Here is a 20,381-nt window from a genome sequence, read left to right on the forward strand (position 1 = left end):
GATTTTGGAGAGAGTGAAGGTTTACTGGTTGACTCCTCACTTGGTCACAGGGAAAATACCCTTTATATTGTTCTGAGGCAGAAGGCCCAACACACTTTTGTTTCAATCTTGGATGAGAGATAAGAAAGAGAGTGTGTGTAACCCTAGGAGGAGGAGAAGTTTGATGTAAGGCATGCTACTTCAAAAACTGTTGTACAGGTGGGGGACAGGGTGAAAGTGTGATACCCGCAGAAGTCTGGAAAGTCCAGGTATTCTCTACCTTTGAAGGTCACAAAATTGATCCAAAATGCAGTCAAACTCAATGATAATTGCATCTCGAATCTTGGTAGCATTGTTGTGATTTGTCCAGGGGTACGAACCATTGGTGACTCATTGGTGAGAAGCTCCGTTTTACCACCACCCTTGGGTAAGAGTTTACACACATGTAAAATTCCTAAAGCTTTGCACGATTATGTCACGGACTAAAATGAACTTTGTTCTATGTTAATGTTTCCTTCTCTTGTATATTATTATTATTATTATTATTATTATATCCATGTGTAGCTTTGTAATGCTGGAGGGTTGTAGTCCCCTCTCAGGGTATAAAACCTTCAATGTTTGTTGGGGGGGAAGATGTGTGGTATCATGTAGCAACACTGTAGGGTATTCGAATGTTTACTTTTGGTTGGGACTAGAACTCAGAGTCAGTTGATCGTTGGATGGCTTTTGGATGGGATGTTTTAAGCATTCAGATACTTCTTCAATAAGGAAACTCAGTCACAGCTTCGTATGGTTCCAGTTATATACCGCGATACAAATAGGAAGCCGGAATACAAAAGTGGCATTGTTTTGCTATGTTTTCCCCATATAGTTACAGCTATATCAGACCTGAAACGTATGCCAGATGAATTGGTCGGCTTCATTACATAATATCTTAAATTTTGAGTCACCCACTGAAATGCAGTGCCAAGCATCAATTGTTGAACCATTTGCGGGGGTTCAAGGCAGAGAAAGGTTTAGCATTTCCCTTTCATCCTTATTTCCTATAACCTGCTTACCACCTCAACGGCCAACAAGATTGACCGGGCAACATTCTTGTTCACAAAAGTTTGTTGTAAATCAGTTCAACATTTTTCTGATGTATTAGAATACACTTTCCTATTGGAGTTTCAACAAGAAATTGAAATTTTGGGACACTTTGGGATAGAGTAAAACTTTACCTGTTCTACCAATTAACTAAAATCTAGAGGATCACATGTATATGCATGTATACGTTTTGGAAACATTTTGTTTACGTTCTTCAATTGAGGCCAAAATATTAGTCATAAAAAATACTTTTCCTACAGACTTACTATGTGAACAATAATTACAGAATCACTATGAGGGCTATGTAACCAAGAAATATTTATATAAATAAATAAAACCAGTGAAAACCCTACCAAGATCTTATTTCATTGTACCAAGGCTCTAGAAACATGTTTTTCTTGTGCCAAAGTTAATGATGCTGCATAGTGGTTGCTCTTCATTGCCAGATGTTAATTAAACAAAGGTCACTTGATTCTATTCTCCTTACAATTGGTGCTCTCCACAACAAACGACTGGGTATCAATCATTCGGCTCAACTACTAAAACAACACCAGCCCATACAATCAATCTTTATTCCACTCACAACAAAAAAAGCTACACTGTGGCCGATGAACCTAATGGCTCAGGAAGTGCTTTGTGTGACTATTATTCGAGATTTTGTATTTACCACGTTTCTTTTATATATTTTATTCACTAACAACTCAATGAAAGAACCATGGCTAGAACAAACCTCTTTGTCTGGGGTTGAGCTGCCATCATCTTGCTGCCCGGTCAATGATGATGTCCGGCTCCTGTTTCCACTTGGAGGAAGACCCTGTTCAATTTGAAAAGAACAATAATCAGTATGGCGAAAGACATACAACTTGTACCATTCACTTTAAAACACATTTAGTAATATTGGCAAAACAGAACACTATCCATTTTGCCAGTTGAATGGCTGAAGGAGAGCCTACCAGAAGACTATTGACATTTTTGCAACCTCTTTGAGATTATCTTTTTTAATTATGTAATGTATGAAGGCCTCTTATGCTTTCTATAGGTTAACACCACAGGAAGCTGCTGTATGTGTATTAAATACAGAATACATTTTTTAGTTCTCCAATATGGAAAATTCAGGTTTCTATGAGCAAACCTGCAAGAGGCAGCAAGTATCCCAAAACATTCATGGATAACACCACAAACATGCTAAGTAATATCAGATGTGAATTAATAAAAAAACTCCAACCGCAATCTTACCCGTTAGGGCTGCATATACTGTGTAACAGTTATATGCCTGCTTAACTTCAGTGCACAAATAGATACCAGGACTGTGACAACAGATATTAGGCATGGAATAGCAACCTATGAAGATGATTGATATTAAAACAAGCATTGGCATAGCAAACAGGTCTTGCCATTGTGACCTTATAAGTATTTAGCCATGCAACACTTGATTTTGTTGCACCAAGGATAGTGTGCTGGATAACTAAACACTTATAAGGTCCCAAAGGCAAGACCTATTGGCTATGCCAATATTTGTTTTTTCCATGACTGAAGTTTACAGCAGGCACATCGATGTGCGCTGCTCACACTGCTCACTTCTCACTAGTGGAGAATTTACGGCATGCCGTCATGCCAGGTGAGCGTTGTAGGGGGAAGGGGAATTCTTTGCAAATCCTTCAAAGAGAGTCATTTTCTCTCTGGATCTCCCTTCTCTTTTTGAAACTCAGGAGCAGCAACATTGTCGTGGTGTCACCAGGGCTTTAAGTGGAAGCTTTTTCAATATTATATATACAAGCCATAGTTGCTGCTTATTTATCTTATGCAACTAACAACCATTGGCAAAACCAATGGTCCGGACTTGTAGGTATGAGGTTACTTGTATCCTATATCTGGATGCAATGACAGAAACAGTAAAATACAAGTCGGGCGGCACGCTAGTTAAGCACAGATTTTTTGATTAAGCGTTTTAAGCCACGCCCTTAATTGCATTGGCCACGCCCCTTCGAGAGACACCCCAGTTCCCCCAACTCCCTCCCCCCTCCACACACACACAGTTTTTTCTTCCCACTTGAAAGCCCTGGCTGCGGACATGGTTATCCAAACAAGCTGCATCTTTTACTTCCCTGGATGAATGAAGTCCAACATCAGGGAAAGGTAAGGATGCAGGCTGTGGAGAAAAGGATTCCCTGGATAAAGAGGTCCTGCAGCACCGTAGGCAAAGTTGGAAGCAATTACTATTCTTACCAAACGATTTCATGTCCCAGACTTGCCGGACTAATATCGTCAGTGTTAAATGAAAAAAAATAATAATAATAACCCATCGCACATCCTCAGTGCTAAGCCTGGCACTGCCCTGACGACTCCTATCTCAGGATCACGAAAGGAATAGAAGGAATAGAAAACCTCTTTGATTGAAAGGTGAATTGTGCCAACCTGAACAGTTGACTAGTGGGATTCACTTTGGTCAGTGGAGCTTACTAGAACCTCTAATTTCTCAAGGAAAAACAAGGTCAGTTCATATAACCCCTTTCCTTCCATTCTTAGGATTGCACCAATTATTGACATAGATGAGAAAGAGACAGCAAGAACTAAATCTGCCTACTTCTACATAAAAAGGCATTCTTTTCATCTCACTTACAAACTACCCTTTGCTGTTGACATAACAGCAAAGGCCCTAAAAGGTCTGAAGATACATAGCAATATATTACATTGTATATGCATACTTGGCTGCAATGCACAGGGAATGGTCATATAGTTTTTAGGGTTTTGCCCATGTTACTAAACATTTAGCAAACACATAGGTGGGGTGGGACGCCATTGCATTACTCAAATGTATAAATAACAAGCAAGAACCTAGGCGGTCTATGAGCCAGGCAACTATCTGGCTGAACTGTCAAATCTGTCTTTATGAGAGTTGGTGCTGCAGTCACCATATAACAATATAACAAAGAGAAGGAGAAACAAATGTGTAAGTAACCTAAAAGTGATAATGACAAAGGCTTAATCAAGAACTGGTCAGACTAGATCCAGTGCACATGTTGTCTGTGAATAACCATCAGAAAACCAAGTGATCAGTCCTATCATTTGGTCGTTCACTCCTCCTCTGGAGGAACAAGTTCTTAATAAGGGTTTGGGCTTCGTTATGACGAACAACGGAGACCCGTTCACACTTCAATGCGAACTAAGCCAATTCTTCAGGAAATTGAAACTCCACTACTTTTTTAAGAACAAAGTGGAGGACTGTGAAGACACTCCTGATTTGAATACAGGGTTGAGATTGAAATCTAAGTTCCTACCACCAGCACACACAGTCCCCCCGCAGGTCTTAGCGTTTGAGAGAGCGGTGTGCGATGAAGTCTCCAGTTTATGGAAGACACAAGACAGATCCTTTAACAACATGTCAGGTCAAGAGCGTAAGGCTCTGAAAGGTCTGGCAGAAGACCAATCTATCACAATCAAACCTGCCGATAAAGGCGGGTCGATAGTCATTCTCAACACCAATGACTATCGATCAGAATGCCTAAGACAACTGGGTGACAGACATGCATATTTACCCTTACGGGAAGATCCTACAGATGGTCTCATGTCGAGGATAAAATCCATGGTAGAAGAAGCATTAGCAGAGGAATGGATTACTCTAAATGAAGGGGCCTATCTGGTAACAGAATTCCCGGTTATGCCTTACTTCTACCTCCTCCCTAAAGTACATAAGCCACAGAGACCGCCTCCAGGGAGGCCTATTATATCTGGCTTGGGTTCAGCTTTGGAGCCCTTATCTACTTTTGTAGACTTCTTTTTGAGGCCCATCGTGCAGAGGATGCCCACCTATCTGCAAGATACCAAAGACGTGCTAAGGGTACTCCCCGAAATTGACTTCGATCCTGAAAGAGACTTATTAGTCTCTTTCGATGTGGAGTCCTTGTACACTTCCATCCCCCAAGATGAAACTCTAGAAGTGGTTACATCCATCTTGGGGGATAACATCGGTGACACTATCACTCCTATGACTTTCATCATGGCCTTGGCCACTCTGGCCATGAAAGAGAACTATTTCCGTTTCGAGGACACAATATACCTTCAGACCTCTGGAACGAGCATGGGCAGCGTTTTTGCACCGAGCCTGGCTAATCTCTACATGCATCATTTTGAGCAACAGCACGTGCTTACTCCTACCAACCCTTTCCAAGCATCGATAATATGGTGGAAATGCTATATCGATGACGTGCTGGTAGTGTGGAGAGGGAGCCTTGAATCTGTTAGTGAATTCCATCTTTGGCTAAACGGTAGGAACCAGTTCCTCAGATTCACTTTTGAGGCCCATAGGGAGAGACTGTCCTTTCTCGAGCTCTCTATCTACGTCACATCTGCAGGCTTGCAGAGTGAGTTATATAGGAAGCCTATGGCTAGAAACTCGTTACTGTTGTACGAGAGTTACCACCCAAAATCCTTGAGGGACAATCTGCCTTATGGTCAGTTTCTCTGCGTCCGGAGGAATTGCTCCAAGATGGAGGATTTTAAGATCCATGCAAATAACTTGTCGTCACAACTGGTGGAGAGACATTATCCTAGACCACTTATCAAACGGTCTCTCAAACGAGCATATAACAACAACCGTGAAGCGCTCCTCGAACCGCCAGTGCCAAAAACCCCCACTGACAGACTGACACTTGTGAGCACCTTTAATACTAGAAGTAACAGCCTACAGAAAATCATTAGGAAGCATTGGCGTATTCTCAATCACGGCAATGACCAGATTGCACCACCATTGTTTGCTTTTAAAAGATCCAACAGCATTAGGGATCGCCTTATTCATACGCGCCCCAAAAATGTCCCTAAAAGAACTTTGGACACTCTTTGGGACTTACCACCAGCAATTGGTCATCACCCATGTGGGAATTGTTCTGTTTGCGCACAAACAACACACTCCACCGAGATCAACATAGGCACTGACAGACCCTGGATACAAAGCCACTTCACTAACTGTAACAGTGATAACCTCATATATCTTCTGACCTGCCCCTGTTCTCGTCAGTATGTGGGAATGACCACACGGAGGGTGCGAGTACGCATGCTTGAGCATAAGAGCTCCTTCCGGTGCAAAAAAACTATGACGCAATTAACAAGGCATTTCCTGGACGAACAACATGGAGAGTCTGATTTTACATGGACTGTCTTGGAGAAGCCCTTCATACCCTCATATGTGAGGAACATTGCGAAATATCTGTTCCAGAGAGAGCAACGATGGGTTTTCAAACTCTCCGCTGACACCAAGGGACTGAATGACCAGATACCATGGTACTCTTTGTAGAGCCCATCTTCATTCAGTGACACTAGAGTATATATAGGAAGATCTGAGTCATTATTAGCATATAGGCAGACGACCGACCACTGCTTTCGCTTCTAGCCACTTGCTTTTCTTGACTATATGTACATGATAATAGTGTCATCTGTGTCCCTATGACTCGATCTGTGCAATGTTTCTGTAAGATCTTATGGCACTTATAGGCTTTTTGATCAGGGTTTTCATGGATGAGGATATCCTTACATCCTTTTGGGCATATCCTACATTGCTGTATCCTACACCCAACCAGTACTATCACCATATCCCTCGTGCAGCTTCTGGGTTTCCTCCTGTATCCCAGTACAGGATTGAGGGTTTGGAGTCAGCAATTAACAATTACTGGTTCTAATCAACGTAATTATCCGATGAGGATTGTTCCCAATAGTTCCCTAACACTGTTAGGGTTCGTTACACGCAGTATGACTCTAGCCCGGAGCGCCCGCACCGCCAGAACTACAATAATGGCCGCTTTGACGTCATTTTGTAGTTCCGCGGAGTGATACTGGCTCCCGTTTTTTGCTGTTTGTTAGCTAATGCCTGTGAGCCAATGCGGATGGATTCGCGAGGCATGTATCATCTTGCTACGATTTCTGGGCGCATCTTTATCCAGCACTATGCAGAAAGAGAGTAGTTATTGTCCATAACACCTGGAACATACCGTTTTTAACACTGGACAATAACTTTTAAAAAACGAAGGCAAAGTAGTCCCCTTCTCTGCTTTGTTATTTAACTCCACACCCTCTCCGGTTCGGTGCCTCCCCCAAGTCTCAGGCGAGTCTGGTGGCACCGACGGAGAGGTGAGTACAGGAGTGGATTTCTTTTTGAACTGACATCAGTAGGGGCATTTATTAAGAAATGTATGGCTCCTCCTTTTAAAATCAGTAAATAGTTTATATGTTTTGCTTCTTATGATTACCTGTACTGTCTGACAGTGTATGTAGAATGGTTAAACCGACAGTCAGGTTTCCTTTACTTGTACAATGGGTGTCCAGTCATACTCCAAGGTTGTTGCTCCTCCATGGAGTTTTTAATGGGACAGATGTGATATAGTGAATAGGGTAAACAATTAGATTATGTTAGATTCTGTGAGTATGACTGAGTTTTGATATCTTTTCCTGTTCACATCTATCTGTTTCACAGTGCGGGGCCTCGTATACCTGAGCACGGTCCAGGTGAGGTGAGGTCCAGTCCCCTGTCATGTTGGGTGAGCAAGCAAAATTTAAAATAATTTTTTTGAATTAATTATTCGAGATGAAAGAGAAGTAGAGAGCATGTGTGTATGACTTAATAATAAGAATGTAATATATGTGTCTTTCTAGATCACTTTGAACGTCCACTGACTAGGAGGATGAGTAATTGAACTGTAGGTACAGGTTGTATGGTTCCTACTTTGAAATCTTGTTGTGTTTTCACTATTGTTTTCACACACATTCTAACAGTAGCAACTATTTGAGAGCAGTGGCCCTGATGAATGCCAAGGGACTTTGTGCCCCGTAGGCAGAAACATGTTGGCCCGTTTTGCGATAGTCATTGTTCCATACTGTCGTTTGCGCTGTTCCTACTTTAGTTAGGGGATGTGCCTAGTTTCTATTAAAGTTGTTGTTTAGACATATCACCCTATTTTAGACTCACCACTTTCCTGTTTTGTTGCACTGTACTTTTATCACCTTTATGAGCTATCACTATCAGACCAACAATTGGTAGTTCCAATTATGACTGTAGACCATATCCAGTACTCACTTTGATTGTGTGGCATGAGGTCTAGATGATCTAAGGACCCGCCTGGTCACAGTGTGAACGACCAAATGATAGGACTGATCACTTGGTTTTCTGATGGTTATTCACAGACAACATGTGCACTGGATCTAGTCTGACCAGTTCTTGATTAAGCCTTTGTCATTATCACTTTTGGGTTACTTACACATTTGTTTCTCCTTCTCTCTGTTATATTGTTATATGGTGACTGCAGCACCAACTGTCATAAAGACAGATTTGACAGTTCAGCCAGATAGTTGCCTGGCTCATAGACCGCCTAGGTTCTTGCTTGTTATTTATGTGTTGTTACTGGGGAAGTGAACCAGTAGTAGGTCTCAAAAAATCCTTTCCCTTTGACCCTATTTTCCCGGTTTGTTTTTTTGATTACTCAAATGTAGAAAGGCAAAGCTTCCCTGACTTGCTTTATGAATGTTCTTCCTAATGATATTTGAAAATAAACGTTTACCAAGCCTTTTTGTCTTGATCTTGGCTCCAAAGCTGGGTCCTTACTAGCTCATCTTTCTTTAAAAATATATATTTAAAGTGTTCATGCCATCTTAGTCTATTCCTCTCTCTTAGTCTATTTCTCTTACTCCCACTGGAAGGAAAGAGCATGCTATTCTATTCGCTGTTTGAGAATACTATTGAAGATCATGTAATGGAGACTGTAAAGTTACCTCAGTTATTAAACATGCTTTTGGCCGTGTAAAGTAATGGTGCTCCCAAGTCTATGTAGTCTAATTGTTTTTTTGTTATTCTTTGTTCTGGTCTGTGTGCTTTGAATAGGATCTGCAGACAACAGGACTGGCCAGAAAGTTAGACATTCTGGAGAGTGCTGAAATTCATGAACCCCAGCCAAGAATTCACAGACTGCTGAACAAATATATTTTTTAAATTAAATTTGGGGCCCTATATGGTCCCTGTGCCTCCCTCCTCCTACCAATATTTGCCTTGCGGGTGTTCAGGTGAAGCACCCTATGTTTTGTTACATCTCCTATGATTTTTTTTCTCACTACTAAGGGATGGAGTACTGCATCACATAAGGACAGCACCAGCAGAAATATTCCTGCTGTGGCCTGCCAATCAAAGAGTAAGGATGTCTGAAGTCCATCACTTGATAGTGGAAAAAATGCACCCATGTCCAACACTATTTGTTAATTTTTTTTAAATTTACATTTGGGTCAGTTGACCCAGCTTTATGAACTGCCACCTAATTAATGATAAGATAACCAACTGGTTCATCCCTCAAAGCCCGCCTGCCCTTATTGAAATGCAAATATCTCAAAAACTACTAAACAGGTTTTCAACAAATCCCAAAACGCCTCATTTTTCTTGAACACAGATAGCACAAACGTGATGGAGAGAAAAGCTTTAATCACTGTAATACTGGTTTTACCATTCCATTATTTTTTTAAGCTCATCTGGGCCACTACATACAGAGATCTGGCTGGCCCTGCCCTAAACAGAACAGTTCAATACAAGCTGTAAGGTTGTGATCATCCAAAAGAGAACATTAGCAACCCAACACTGTTCTTCGCTTTGCTAATGTTATGTTATGTTATGTTAACTCCATTTTTAAACACACAGCTGCTCCGGCTAAGAGGCGTCCCGGCGCTGCGCCTGGAAAGAAACACAACACACACCGAGCAAAAGGAAGAATCCAGAATAAGAAGGATTAACAGCTATTTGGGAAGATATAAGTTTTTACGGCTTTCCTGAATGCCAAAAGGTCCTCAAGGGCACGCAAATGGGCAGGGAGAGAGTTCCAGAGTTTAGGGGCAAGCACTCTAAAAGAGCGACCACCAGATCTACTCCTTAGAAAACGAGGGACTACAGCTAAATTTTGTCCACAGGATCTCAACAGACGGGGGGGGGGTATAAGGAAGAATGAGATGTTCCAATATCTGGGGAGAGGCAAGTTTTAATATCTTAAAAACAAGACATAGAGTCTTGAATTCTATCCTCTGAGGCACAGGCAGCCAGTAAAGCTTGGTAATAGTGCTTCTAGCAGAGCAGAATCTAGGGAGACCGACTAAAGCCCTAGCTGCCGCATTCTGAACGCGCTGCAATCTCATAATTTCAGCCTGATTGGCCCCAAGTAGCAACGAGCTCTTCTTGGTATGACAAGAGAAACTGAGCATAGAATCTAGCCAAACGCCTAGATTTTTCACCTCATCAACCGGGATCGGAGTGGGGCCAAGATCAGCTGGCCACCACTTATCGCCCCAGAGGCTGCTCTGTTTGCCCACAATCAATACTTCGGTCTTTTTGGCATTGAGCTGCAGGCAGTTAGCTGTCATCCATCCAGTCACCGCACTGAGACCCTCACAAAACTTAGCCGCCACAGTATCGGAGTCCCCACTAAGTGCAACCGCAAGCTGCATGTCGTCAGCGTAAGACACCATTGTAAGGTCCCAACGCTTGGCGACAGCAGCCAGCGGCTGCACGTAAAGATTGAAAAGCGTGGGGCTCAATGCTGATCCCTGCGGAACTCCCTGTTCGATACCATGGGGTTTAGACTCAAAAGGAGGCGTGGAGACCCGGAAGGTACGATCAGAGAGAAACGATCAAAACCATTCCAGCACCACACCCTTGACGCCCGCCTCTCCCAGACGCTGCAGAAGAATTGCATGGGAGACAGTGTCAAAGGCGGCACTGAGATCTAATAGTACCAGTGCCGCCGTTTGACCTGCATCCAACACAGCGCGTAGATGTTCAACCATGGAGAGGAGGGCTGTTTCAGTGCTGTGTCCAGCACGAAAGCTTTCTGCGAAGGGTCTAGAGTGTTAGCAGATTGAAGATGATTGGACAGAATGCCGTTTACATGGGCTTCTGTCACCTTCGCAGCCCATGGTAGGAGGGAGATAGGACGATAGTTCTCGAGTTTTAGAGGGTCCAGTGAGGGTTTTTTCAGGATGGGGGTGACATAAGCTTCCTTCCATCTCGAGGGGACTTTACCCGAAGAGAGGGATAGATTGATGAGGTGACGAATAGGAGGCAAGCAAAAAGCAGCTGCGTCTTTAAATTGAGCTGGCCCAAGTGGGTCCACAGGGGATCCAGATTTCACTTTAGCTGCCAATTTCTCCAACTCCTCCTCCGAAAGAGCTGGGAGTGTCGAAAGAGTCAAGTTGTTACAAGAAGTGGACCCCAACTCCATACTTGTCAGCATAGTATTAGGGAAGTAGCGGTAGATCTTAGTCACTTTATCAACAAAGAAGGCTGCAAGAGCCAATGAGATGGTGAACAGACCTCAGGCACAGCAGCTCTATTAGCAGTGAGATCTTTTAAGACTTTAAAAATCAATTTGGTAGGATTGGTGCTCATAGTAAATTCATGAGAATAGTACGCTGCGTGAGCCTACAGATGGCGCGATGATAGAATTTAACTTTGGCAAGATAGAGAGTTTTCAATCCCACCTCATAGGTCTTACGCCATGCTCTCTCTGCTTGTCTGCAGGTAGCCTTCAGAAGCCGTAGGGAGTCATTGTACCATGGACTTGATCCTGGTCGCCGGCTCTTACTCCATACCGCAGGAATCAGAGCATCAAGAGCCTTAGTGATCCAGTCACAAAAAAGAATATAACCAGACTCAACATCGCCAGGAAGGGTCAGAGGAAAGGACTCCAGAAGATGATGGAATTCCACAAGTTTAAGTTTTTTCCAAGGACGTCTAAAAATAGTTCTGTCTGATGTTTTATACAGAGGGTCCTTAGTAATAACCTGAAACTCGATAAGATGATGGTCACTCCAAGCTATAGGTCTAGGCGGACTAACTTTGGCCACAGTCGAGTTAGTAAACAATGGGTCCAAGATATGACCACCCTCATGAGTAGGGTGGAGAATCAGCTGCGATAGCTGAAGAGCCTCTAGATCAGCAAGGATACTACTTATCGCTGGAGTATCAAAAGCATCGAAATGGAGATTTAAATCCCCAATAATGCTGAAATTAGCTGAGGTAAGCGCCATAGAGCTAACAAGCTCGGGGAGCGCTTTCCTAAATGAGACATCACTGCCTGGCGGTCGATATATCACCAGCCCCGACAGAGTGAAATGGTGGTTAATGGTGGCAGCAAAAAAAGCAGATTCACAGCCAGCTATATCCACAGGTTTCCAGATACAGGGATAACAGGATTTTATAGCCATGGCGATGCCTCCTCCTCTGGTATTGCGATTAAGCATAAAGATGGCATAGTCCGAAGGAAATGCTAGATTGATTGTGGCCGTCGCCTCATCCTGCAACCAGGTTTCGGTCATGCAGAATATATCAGGGGATTCCTGAACTAACAAGTCATGAATATTTTGATAATGTTTAGGCAAAGACCTGACATTAAGATGCCAGATCTTTAAATGTGAACATGGCCGTGTGAGACCAGCAGGAGTAGCCGAAGAAGGATCCACACAACAGAGAGGTATCATGGAAATAGGTAAAGGAATGGGAGTGGGAAGACACAGCCTACCACAAGGGCAATCATAAGGGCCACAAAGAGGGTGTAAAAGGGCAGACTTACAGGAAAAGGGCGTAAACCGCAGTCTGAGAAGTTCTCCCCTAGAATACTGGATAGCCATCTACCATAGAAAACAGAGTCCCACCACGCCTGGCGCCTCCTTAGCGCTGAGGAGTGCAGACGGGCAAGACTCTGGCACGACTCAGGCGCAGCGAAGGCACGCCCGCTGCGCGCTGGGTACAGCGTCTTAAGTAGGCGTTTTCCAAATTGCCAGAGCGCTAGAACGCTCAAAAATGGCGTCCGAAAGTGTCCCCTTCGCTCCCAATATGGCGAGCGCTGAAGCAGACCCCCGGGAACCGGACCCGCTCGACCAGCGGTGATTTTAACAATTAAAGTGCAGGTAAATGGCCAGGAGGGAAGGCACACTAAAAACAGGGCAAATACAAATTAAAACAAAACAAATAGAAAATGGGATATTAAAAAGCGTATTACGCCGGTACAGCAGCGCTACGATATGCGAGGTGAGGTTACCTAGTGCAGCGCAAGACCTTTGCACAGCAAACTTTAAAGTGAGTGGATTTTGAACATTAGCGATGATAGTACAAAAAACAAGCCAGTGTGTTGGACGAGTATTGGGGGGAGGGGGAGTAAAAATCAAGATTTCTGCTTATTCTGGATCACTATAGACAATCGTAAATGAAAAGCTGTGGAAGGAAAATTGGCAGTTTTTATTTGAGCCCGACATACAACCCCAAGGATATAGCTGATAAAAAAAATCATTTTTCTGTTATGTTACAGTTGGCTTATCTTCAGATTTAAGGGCAGAGACACACAAGGTAAATTGTAAGTAGGAAAAAGGGCCCCCAACAGTTCTTGGATGGTTTAACCAAGGGTAGTTACACATCATCTTGGATCCTAGTAGTTCCGATCAAGTCAAAATAGTAGAAGAAGGATCTAATGTTGCACAGAATATGTTAGGTGAATTCTCCACCATTTTTAGTACAACCTTGGGTAACCTAAAGTGATTTGAACACCACATCATTTAAACAACAATGCTATTACCAAGGTGCACAGAGTCAGAAACATCACTAAGAGAAGAAGTATCAAAGGCACTGGAAAAATGAGTTGAAACAGGAATAATCAAATCAATAGAATCACCTGTGTGGATTTCTCGACTGGTTGTGGCCAGACGTAACAATGGGAAGATCAGCACCATTTGAAAGACAACATTGTGATCGACTGGTTCACACTTCTCAAATCAACGAAATGGCTATTTCAATCAATCAGGTGTTTGACAGAGTGCGACTACTCACCCGTGACGGTCTCAAGGCGCTGGAGGAGGGGTGTAGGTTCCGGTCCATCAAGGAGGGGGGTCTGTCGAAGTGCCAGGTCTTGAAGTCTCTTGCGAAGATGGGGAGCAATGTTGTCTGTCTGAGGTGGAGCGGAAGGGCGTTCCAGGATCTGGCCACGAGGAAGGAGAAGGAGCGGCCTCCAGATCTGGTCTTTCTGGTGCGGGGGTCCACGGCGTAGGAGAGGTGGGCTGATCGTAGGGTCCTTTGGGGTGCGTGGAATTTGAGTCTACTGTTCAGGTATGCTGGTCCAGTGTCATGGAGGGCCTTGTGTGTGTGGGTGAGCAGCCTGAACGGGACTATCCTCGATGGGGAACCAGTGGAGTGTGCGCAGGTGCTGGGAGATGTTGCAGTGTCTTGGTAGGTTGAGAACGTCTTGCGGCGGCGTTCTGGATGTTTTGTAGCTTGCGTGTGAGGTTTTTGTTTATTCCGGCGTAGGCGCATACCACCAAACTTCTTTGACACCTGGTTCAAAGACGTACACAGCATTCATCACTCCATTCGGATATTATTAGTTTAAAAGGATGCCTTTCGGGCTTGCATACACGGCCGCAGTCTTTGTAAGACTAATGTTCAACCTGTTTGCGAACGACGTAGGCATCAAGTTCTTTCAGGGTGACATTTTAGTCTTTGGTGCAGATAGATGTAGTCCTGATTCCAGATTGTGGAAAGTGCGAGAAATCTTGGCAGAAAAAGGCTTAACTGTGGAAATCTCACAATGCAAATTTGTGGAGGAGAAAGTGGCATATTTGGGGCATTAAATGAGAAACGAGGGTTTCAAACCAAAAAATTCCCTCTTATCAATACAATAAAGGATGCCCCTGTTACAAGTAACAAGGACGATATCATATCCTTTTTAGGATTAGTGGAATATTGCTCGAAGTTCATCCCCAAATTTGCAGAAATAGGTTTCCATTTACGTCAACTCCTAAAATAAAATTTAAAAAGTCTACATTTCAATGGTTTAAGGATTGTCAAACAGAATTTGATCAAATCACATCTATAATTGACACAATTCCAGCATTGGATTGTTTTGATCCAAATTTGAATTGCTGTGTTACCTCTGATGCCAGTGGCAAGGGATTGGGAGCAGTACTGACACAGAAGGATAAAGATGGCAAAGAATTGCCAAGTTATTAATGACATTGCAAGATTACATACATAAACGTGTGTATGTACCTGGCAAAGAAAATGTGGTGGTTGACTGCTTGTCTAGAATGCCCACTAAGTTGAAAGAGTGTGACGGCGAGGTTTGGAACAGTTTCCAAGTTGTGTTTATACATGGTGATGGTAGTAATGCTAGGTACAAAGAAGAGTAGATGACTGAGTACGAGAAGGACGGTGTACTAATTCAAGTTAAAGAATGTCTGGAGGGAAATTGGCCCAACAAAAATGACTTGCAAGCAGAGATCAAACCATTTTGGTAGATTAGGTCACAACGTACAGTAGATAATGGTGCAGTTTTGAGGGGTGAGAGACACTACAGAAATCACTACAGAAATCCATAATTAATGCAACAGTGCTAAGACAGAAATTATACCGCTGGGTAAAGATTTATCTTTCTGTCCGAAAGACTGGTGGCCCTTGGGATCGGAGGCCCCCCCCAGTGCAGTATCATCAGCACGGAATCTAGGAGTGCAATTTGATTCACTCCTTTCTTTCGATGACCACATCAGGATTACGGCTGGACGCTGTTTTGGTCTTATTAAATCACTGAAAAAATTCTTTGATTTCCTCCCCATTGCAGCTAGAAAATCAGTCGTGGTAGCTTTAATACTTTCCCGACTTGATTACTGCAACGGATTAATGGCTGGAGTAAAAAAGTCCACCCTTAAGAAGCTGCAGACTATACAACATGCAGCTGCGAGACTGGTCTTACAACTCCCCAGAAGGTCATCAGCTTCAGCAGCATTGAGAGCTTTCCACTGGCTACCATTGCATAAAAGAATTCTTTTTAAATTGCTTCTCACCGTTTTCAAATCCATGCAAAATACAGGTCCCCACTACCTTACAAATCGCTTTATGCGTTATAATCCTCCGCGATGTTTGAGATCATCTGGGACTAACCTCATCATGATTCCCAGATTTAAATACAAAACCAAGGGTGGGAAAACTTTCACTGTCTTGGCAGCCAAGGCATGGAATAACCTACCAGTCAACCTTAGACTGACTGAAAAGGAGGGTCTTTTCAGAAAACTCCTTAAGGCATGGGTGTACAAGCAATCAGATACCTCCGTACTGGCAGCCATTTAGTTTCATTGTTTCTTCTACTTCATTTTTCATCTACCTACTGTTCGCAAGCTCAGCGCCAAGATGCTCCCCTGGGAGCGAATGTTCGCGCTTTATAAAACCCCATAAATATCAAATATCAAAAAAATATCAAAAATAATTGCTTTGTGCCATGAAGGCCATTTTGGCATTATGCGGACCAAGAGTTTGAGCAAGAGTTAGTTTTGGTGGCCAAATGTTGATGCGGAGGTTAAAAGGTTTGTGAGAAGATGTTTCAGTTGTCCTGGTGCTGACAAATCGTTGAAAACGTTGAGACCTGCTGTGAATGAATTTTAGGTCCTAAACAACCTTGGGAAATGGTTGCAATAGATGTTGTGGGTCCTGTGGGTGAAGAGCAGAAATTCATTACTGCACTAATTGATTTATTTTCAAGGTGGCCAGTAGTTGAGGTGGTCAACAAGGATCATACCAATTCAGTTTTGGAATTTCTTGATGTAGTTTTTGTTTCTAAAGGTTTACCAAAAACAGTGTTATGTGATAATGGGGTTTAATTTCTTTCAAACGCATCCAAACAATACTTTAAAAAGGTGGGCGTGCAACACAAAATAACTTCCCTTTACAACCGTAGCAGAAATGGCATGGTTGAGAGATCAACCGGGTTGTGAAGGGGGATATTCAATCTGCCGTAGCTAGTAATTGCAATTGGGAGATACAATTACAAAAGGTGATTTGGGCATACAGAGGAACTGGGCTGTCTCAGTTCGTGATTATGAGGGGGCCGCAATCCTAGGTCTAAGTTAAACTCAAACTAGTTACATCATGTTGGTGTTGAGCGATGGTCTCTTGAAATGGTGCAGAATAGAATGGCAGAACATCAATTGAAGATAAAAACGTTTTATGATAAATATGGGATAAAGCCAGTGAAAATTGCTGTAGGTGATTGGGTCCACATAAAGAAACTTAAAATGTCAAGAAGAGGCAGAGTCAGTTTGATGAACCTGAGGATGTAATTGAAGTTCTTAACAATGCTGTTACAGTGAGCAGTAGAAAGGGTAAACATCCATTACAACGCATGCATTACAACACAATGCCTTTACAACATAGCAAATACAACACAAGTTCCATTACAACGCATGCTATTACAACGCATGCCATTACAACGCATGCCATTACAACACATACGCCTCACTGACCAGCACCTTCCCTGAGGTAAGCACCCGGCGGTGTTAGCATTATAATTTACATTGTAATGGTACATGCGTTGTGATAGCATGTGTTGTAGTAGAAGTTGCGTTGTAACGTCCAGGTTGTAAAAGTATGCACTGTAACAGTTTGCATTACAATGTCATACATCCAGTGGAAAGGTATGGAATCTGAAAAGGGTGGCTCACAGTCCTGAGGGTGTATTGGAGATATTTTAGCACAATTACTAGGAACAAGATTATCGTTGGTTAGATTCTGAAGAAATAGTATCAAAGATTTGAGAAATTAGTCACATTCCAGTATTATAATTGAGGAAGAGGGTGGAGCATGTGCAAGCGTAAATAAGGACAACAGTATGAACAGCAGCAATGTGGTAGGGAGTGAGGATTGTGTTGGGAGAGCTGAGAATGAATGGAACATATGATGGCCCGGAAAAGGGGAACACTGGAATGAGTGAGGAAGATGTGAAGGAGAGTCTTGCGCAGAGAGTAAGGAAACCTCCCAAGTGGTTGAAGGATTTGTGTGTGGAGAGAAGGAGTTCCTTGGGAAGGATTTGTTTATTTAGTGGATACGTTTTAGAGATGTCAGCAAATTTATGATGCACCTCTAGTTGAAGTGGCTTAAATTAAATTGTGTATTTTTGGTCTATGTTATTTTTCTTGCATATAATAAATGGGAGATGTGTTATGTTTTCTCTTAGATGGCTTGCTGTTCTATATGAAATATGGAACATCAAGGCAGTGAGAACTGCAGCGGTGAACTGGAGAGAGGATGTGTTAGCTTGGCGCCTTCAAGCGCATAAAGAGTACTTCGACTACTGTGTTCTTGTACTTAATGGTACACTAATACACAACAGTATGTACTGTTTTGAAAAGAAGGATTGTGCAAAACAAGGACCCCCTGAAAATTAGAGTAAACTATACTCCTTGGACAGGAAACGCACTGATTGAACCTTGAACTATAGAGTGTTATTTGTTCATAATTTCCGAATTTCTAGTCCACAGAACCTCCCCAAGGTTTGAACAGATCTGTGCCAAGTGCTCAAAGGGCTAGGCGCGAAATATCACAATTTTCACAAATGGGGCAAGGTAACTCTAGTTTTTCTGACACCTCCCTACCTGGGTATTTATGAAGATAATGGAAGGATCATTTACCACCCCATAGAAATACTTTGGGTGCAAGAGGTATCGGATGTGTATAATTTTGAAGGCATTTGGCATGCATACACCACTCCATACATTTCGGGCAGGTGTGGGATAGTAATTGATTTGTGGTATAAACTGATAAGAAAAGGTTTGTTTTCACTATACACTTTGCACACATACCAAATCATAAACATGCGTTATCACATCTGAAAACTGTATTGGCTCTGCTCGATTTTACACTAACTAAATCAGAGAGGAAAAATTAACGTTGGACTTAAATTCTTTCACCTCTTTTGGAACGGTACAGTTGATTGTTAAAATCTTATTAACTTTATTATACAGCTAAAACACCGATATATTCCATAGCATTCATTATTCCTTCACAGTGGACACCTCTGTCTAATGGTTAAACAAATGACTTATGATTTGGTCAATGCAAAAGTTTGTAACGCGAGGCGAAATGTGTTAATTTGCAGAGTTTCATTGTATGAAAACTGTCAGAAATTCTACCACTGCACAATTGTGCAAAATGTATTTGCTTTTAGAGAATTGGTTTAAGCAGAAAATGTGAAGTGGACGATAAGTTTGAACAGAAAATGTGTTGCAACTAACATTTTATCCGTGAATCATTCCTGTTGCCAGTATCTGGAGCGGCTTTTGAAAGGGGAGGTGTGCGTGCTCTAGCATTACATTTTCAATCGAGATACCCCAAAGCGCATTTCACTTAATGTATGCCCACTTTCACACACCCTTATTTACGGTACGTTAAAAACTGTCAAGGTCAAACAGATCGGAAAAGAAATTGCATAATAGAAACAATTAGACACGGAGGAGAGAAAGTAAGGACCAACTAGGTAATCAAAAACAGGACAAATGTAAGAGACAAGAGAGCTTGAAGGAGGTTGGTTATATGAAAAGGACTACAAAAAGATCAAGAAAAAACATTTGTAAAACAAGACGGTAGACAGGTGCTACACTAAAATATACCCATTTTAAATCTATTCAACCATGCTGCAGTGTAGTGACCTCTACAACAGCGGGATATTTGCATCTGCTGAGCCAAGTTGATGATCTGTCACCAAAGCCATAAAGGGGCATGTGAACTTTAGCTTCCTATCTTTGCTCACACTACACTGGCTAACAAGTCAAGCTGATCAAGCTCGTTTACCACTGAAGAGTAAAAGGAATTAATGACTGAAGTGCTCACAGGAAAAAACGGCACGATCAATTTACAGATCTGTAATGAAGCAGAGCTCTGCCTGGAAAGCCTATATATTTACGAAGCACTAGGCAAACTACGCCACCCTTCTAAAGAGACTTCCATCCTTCAGCGCCACATTCTTGGCATTTCAAATCATAAAAGCTCCACCTCGTACAATATCTAAAGCATACCATATCAGATCATATATTTTTTTCAATCAGCTAGTCATGTACTTTCAAACGATCAGAAATTGTTTACTTCAATCTGAGTAAATAATGCCATGGACTACCGAAGCCAACTACTTTCTGCGGTTTACAGCCACTGCACACAGAGATTCACGTAAGGGTAACATCATTGACTTTACGCACTTTGTTTAGCTGGTAAAAACTTATTTTCCATTGGTTGGACCACCACAAGATCAATCATGGGTGATTTACACTGTTCGACCATGATGAAGCATAGGAGGATCAGGAGCCATACTGTTCTAGATGGTTTGGAAGAGCAAGTGTAAAAGGTTAGCATCAGTACTACTATCCCCTTTTGCAGTTCTGTATCAATTCACCAGGGAAGAGTCTGTAGTGATTCTCCGTTGCATTAAATAAGGGTTACTCCTAATTCTAACTTTATTATTAGAGGGCATTTATAGAGTGCAAATCTCATTCCTAGT

General features: G+C 42.4%; 1 protein-coding gene across 4 annotated transcripts in view; it reads right to left on the bottom strand.

Moving 5' to 3' along the window:
• Positions 1 to 20,381, bottom strand: part of GOLGA4 (golgin A4) — a 717,645-nt gene that overhangs the window by 610,275 nt on the left and 86,989 nt on the right. For all 4 annotated transcript variants that reach the window (XM_078688271.1, XM_078688272.1, XM_078688270.1 and 1 more), the window contains exon 2: positions 1,796 to 1,879. In XM_078688271.1, the coding sequence (XP_078544397.1) occupies positions 1,796 to 1,879 (84 nt within the window). The remainder of the gene's footprint in view (positions 1 to 1,795; positions 1,880 to 20,381) is intronic.

The sequence above is a fragment of the Lissotriton helveticus genome, chromosome 4_1, assembly GCF_964261635.1.
Source record: "Lissotriton helveticus chromosome 4_1, aLisHel1.1, whole genome shotgun sequence".
Taxonomy (NCBI): Eukaryota; Metazoa; Chordata; class Amphibia; order Caudata; family Salamandridae; genus Lissotriton; species Lissotriton helveticus.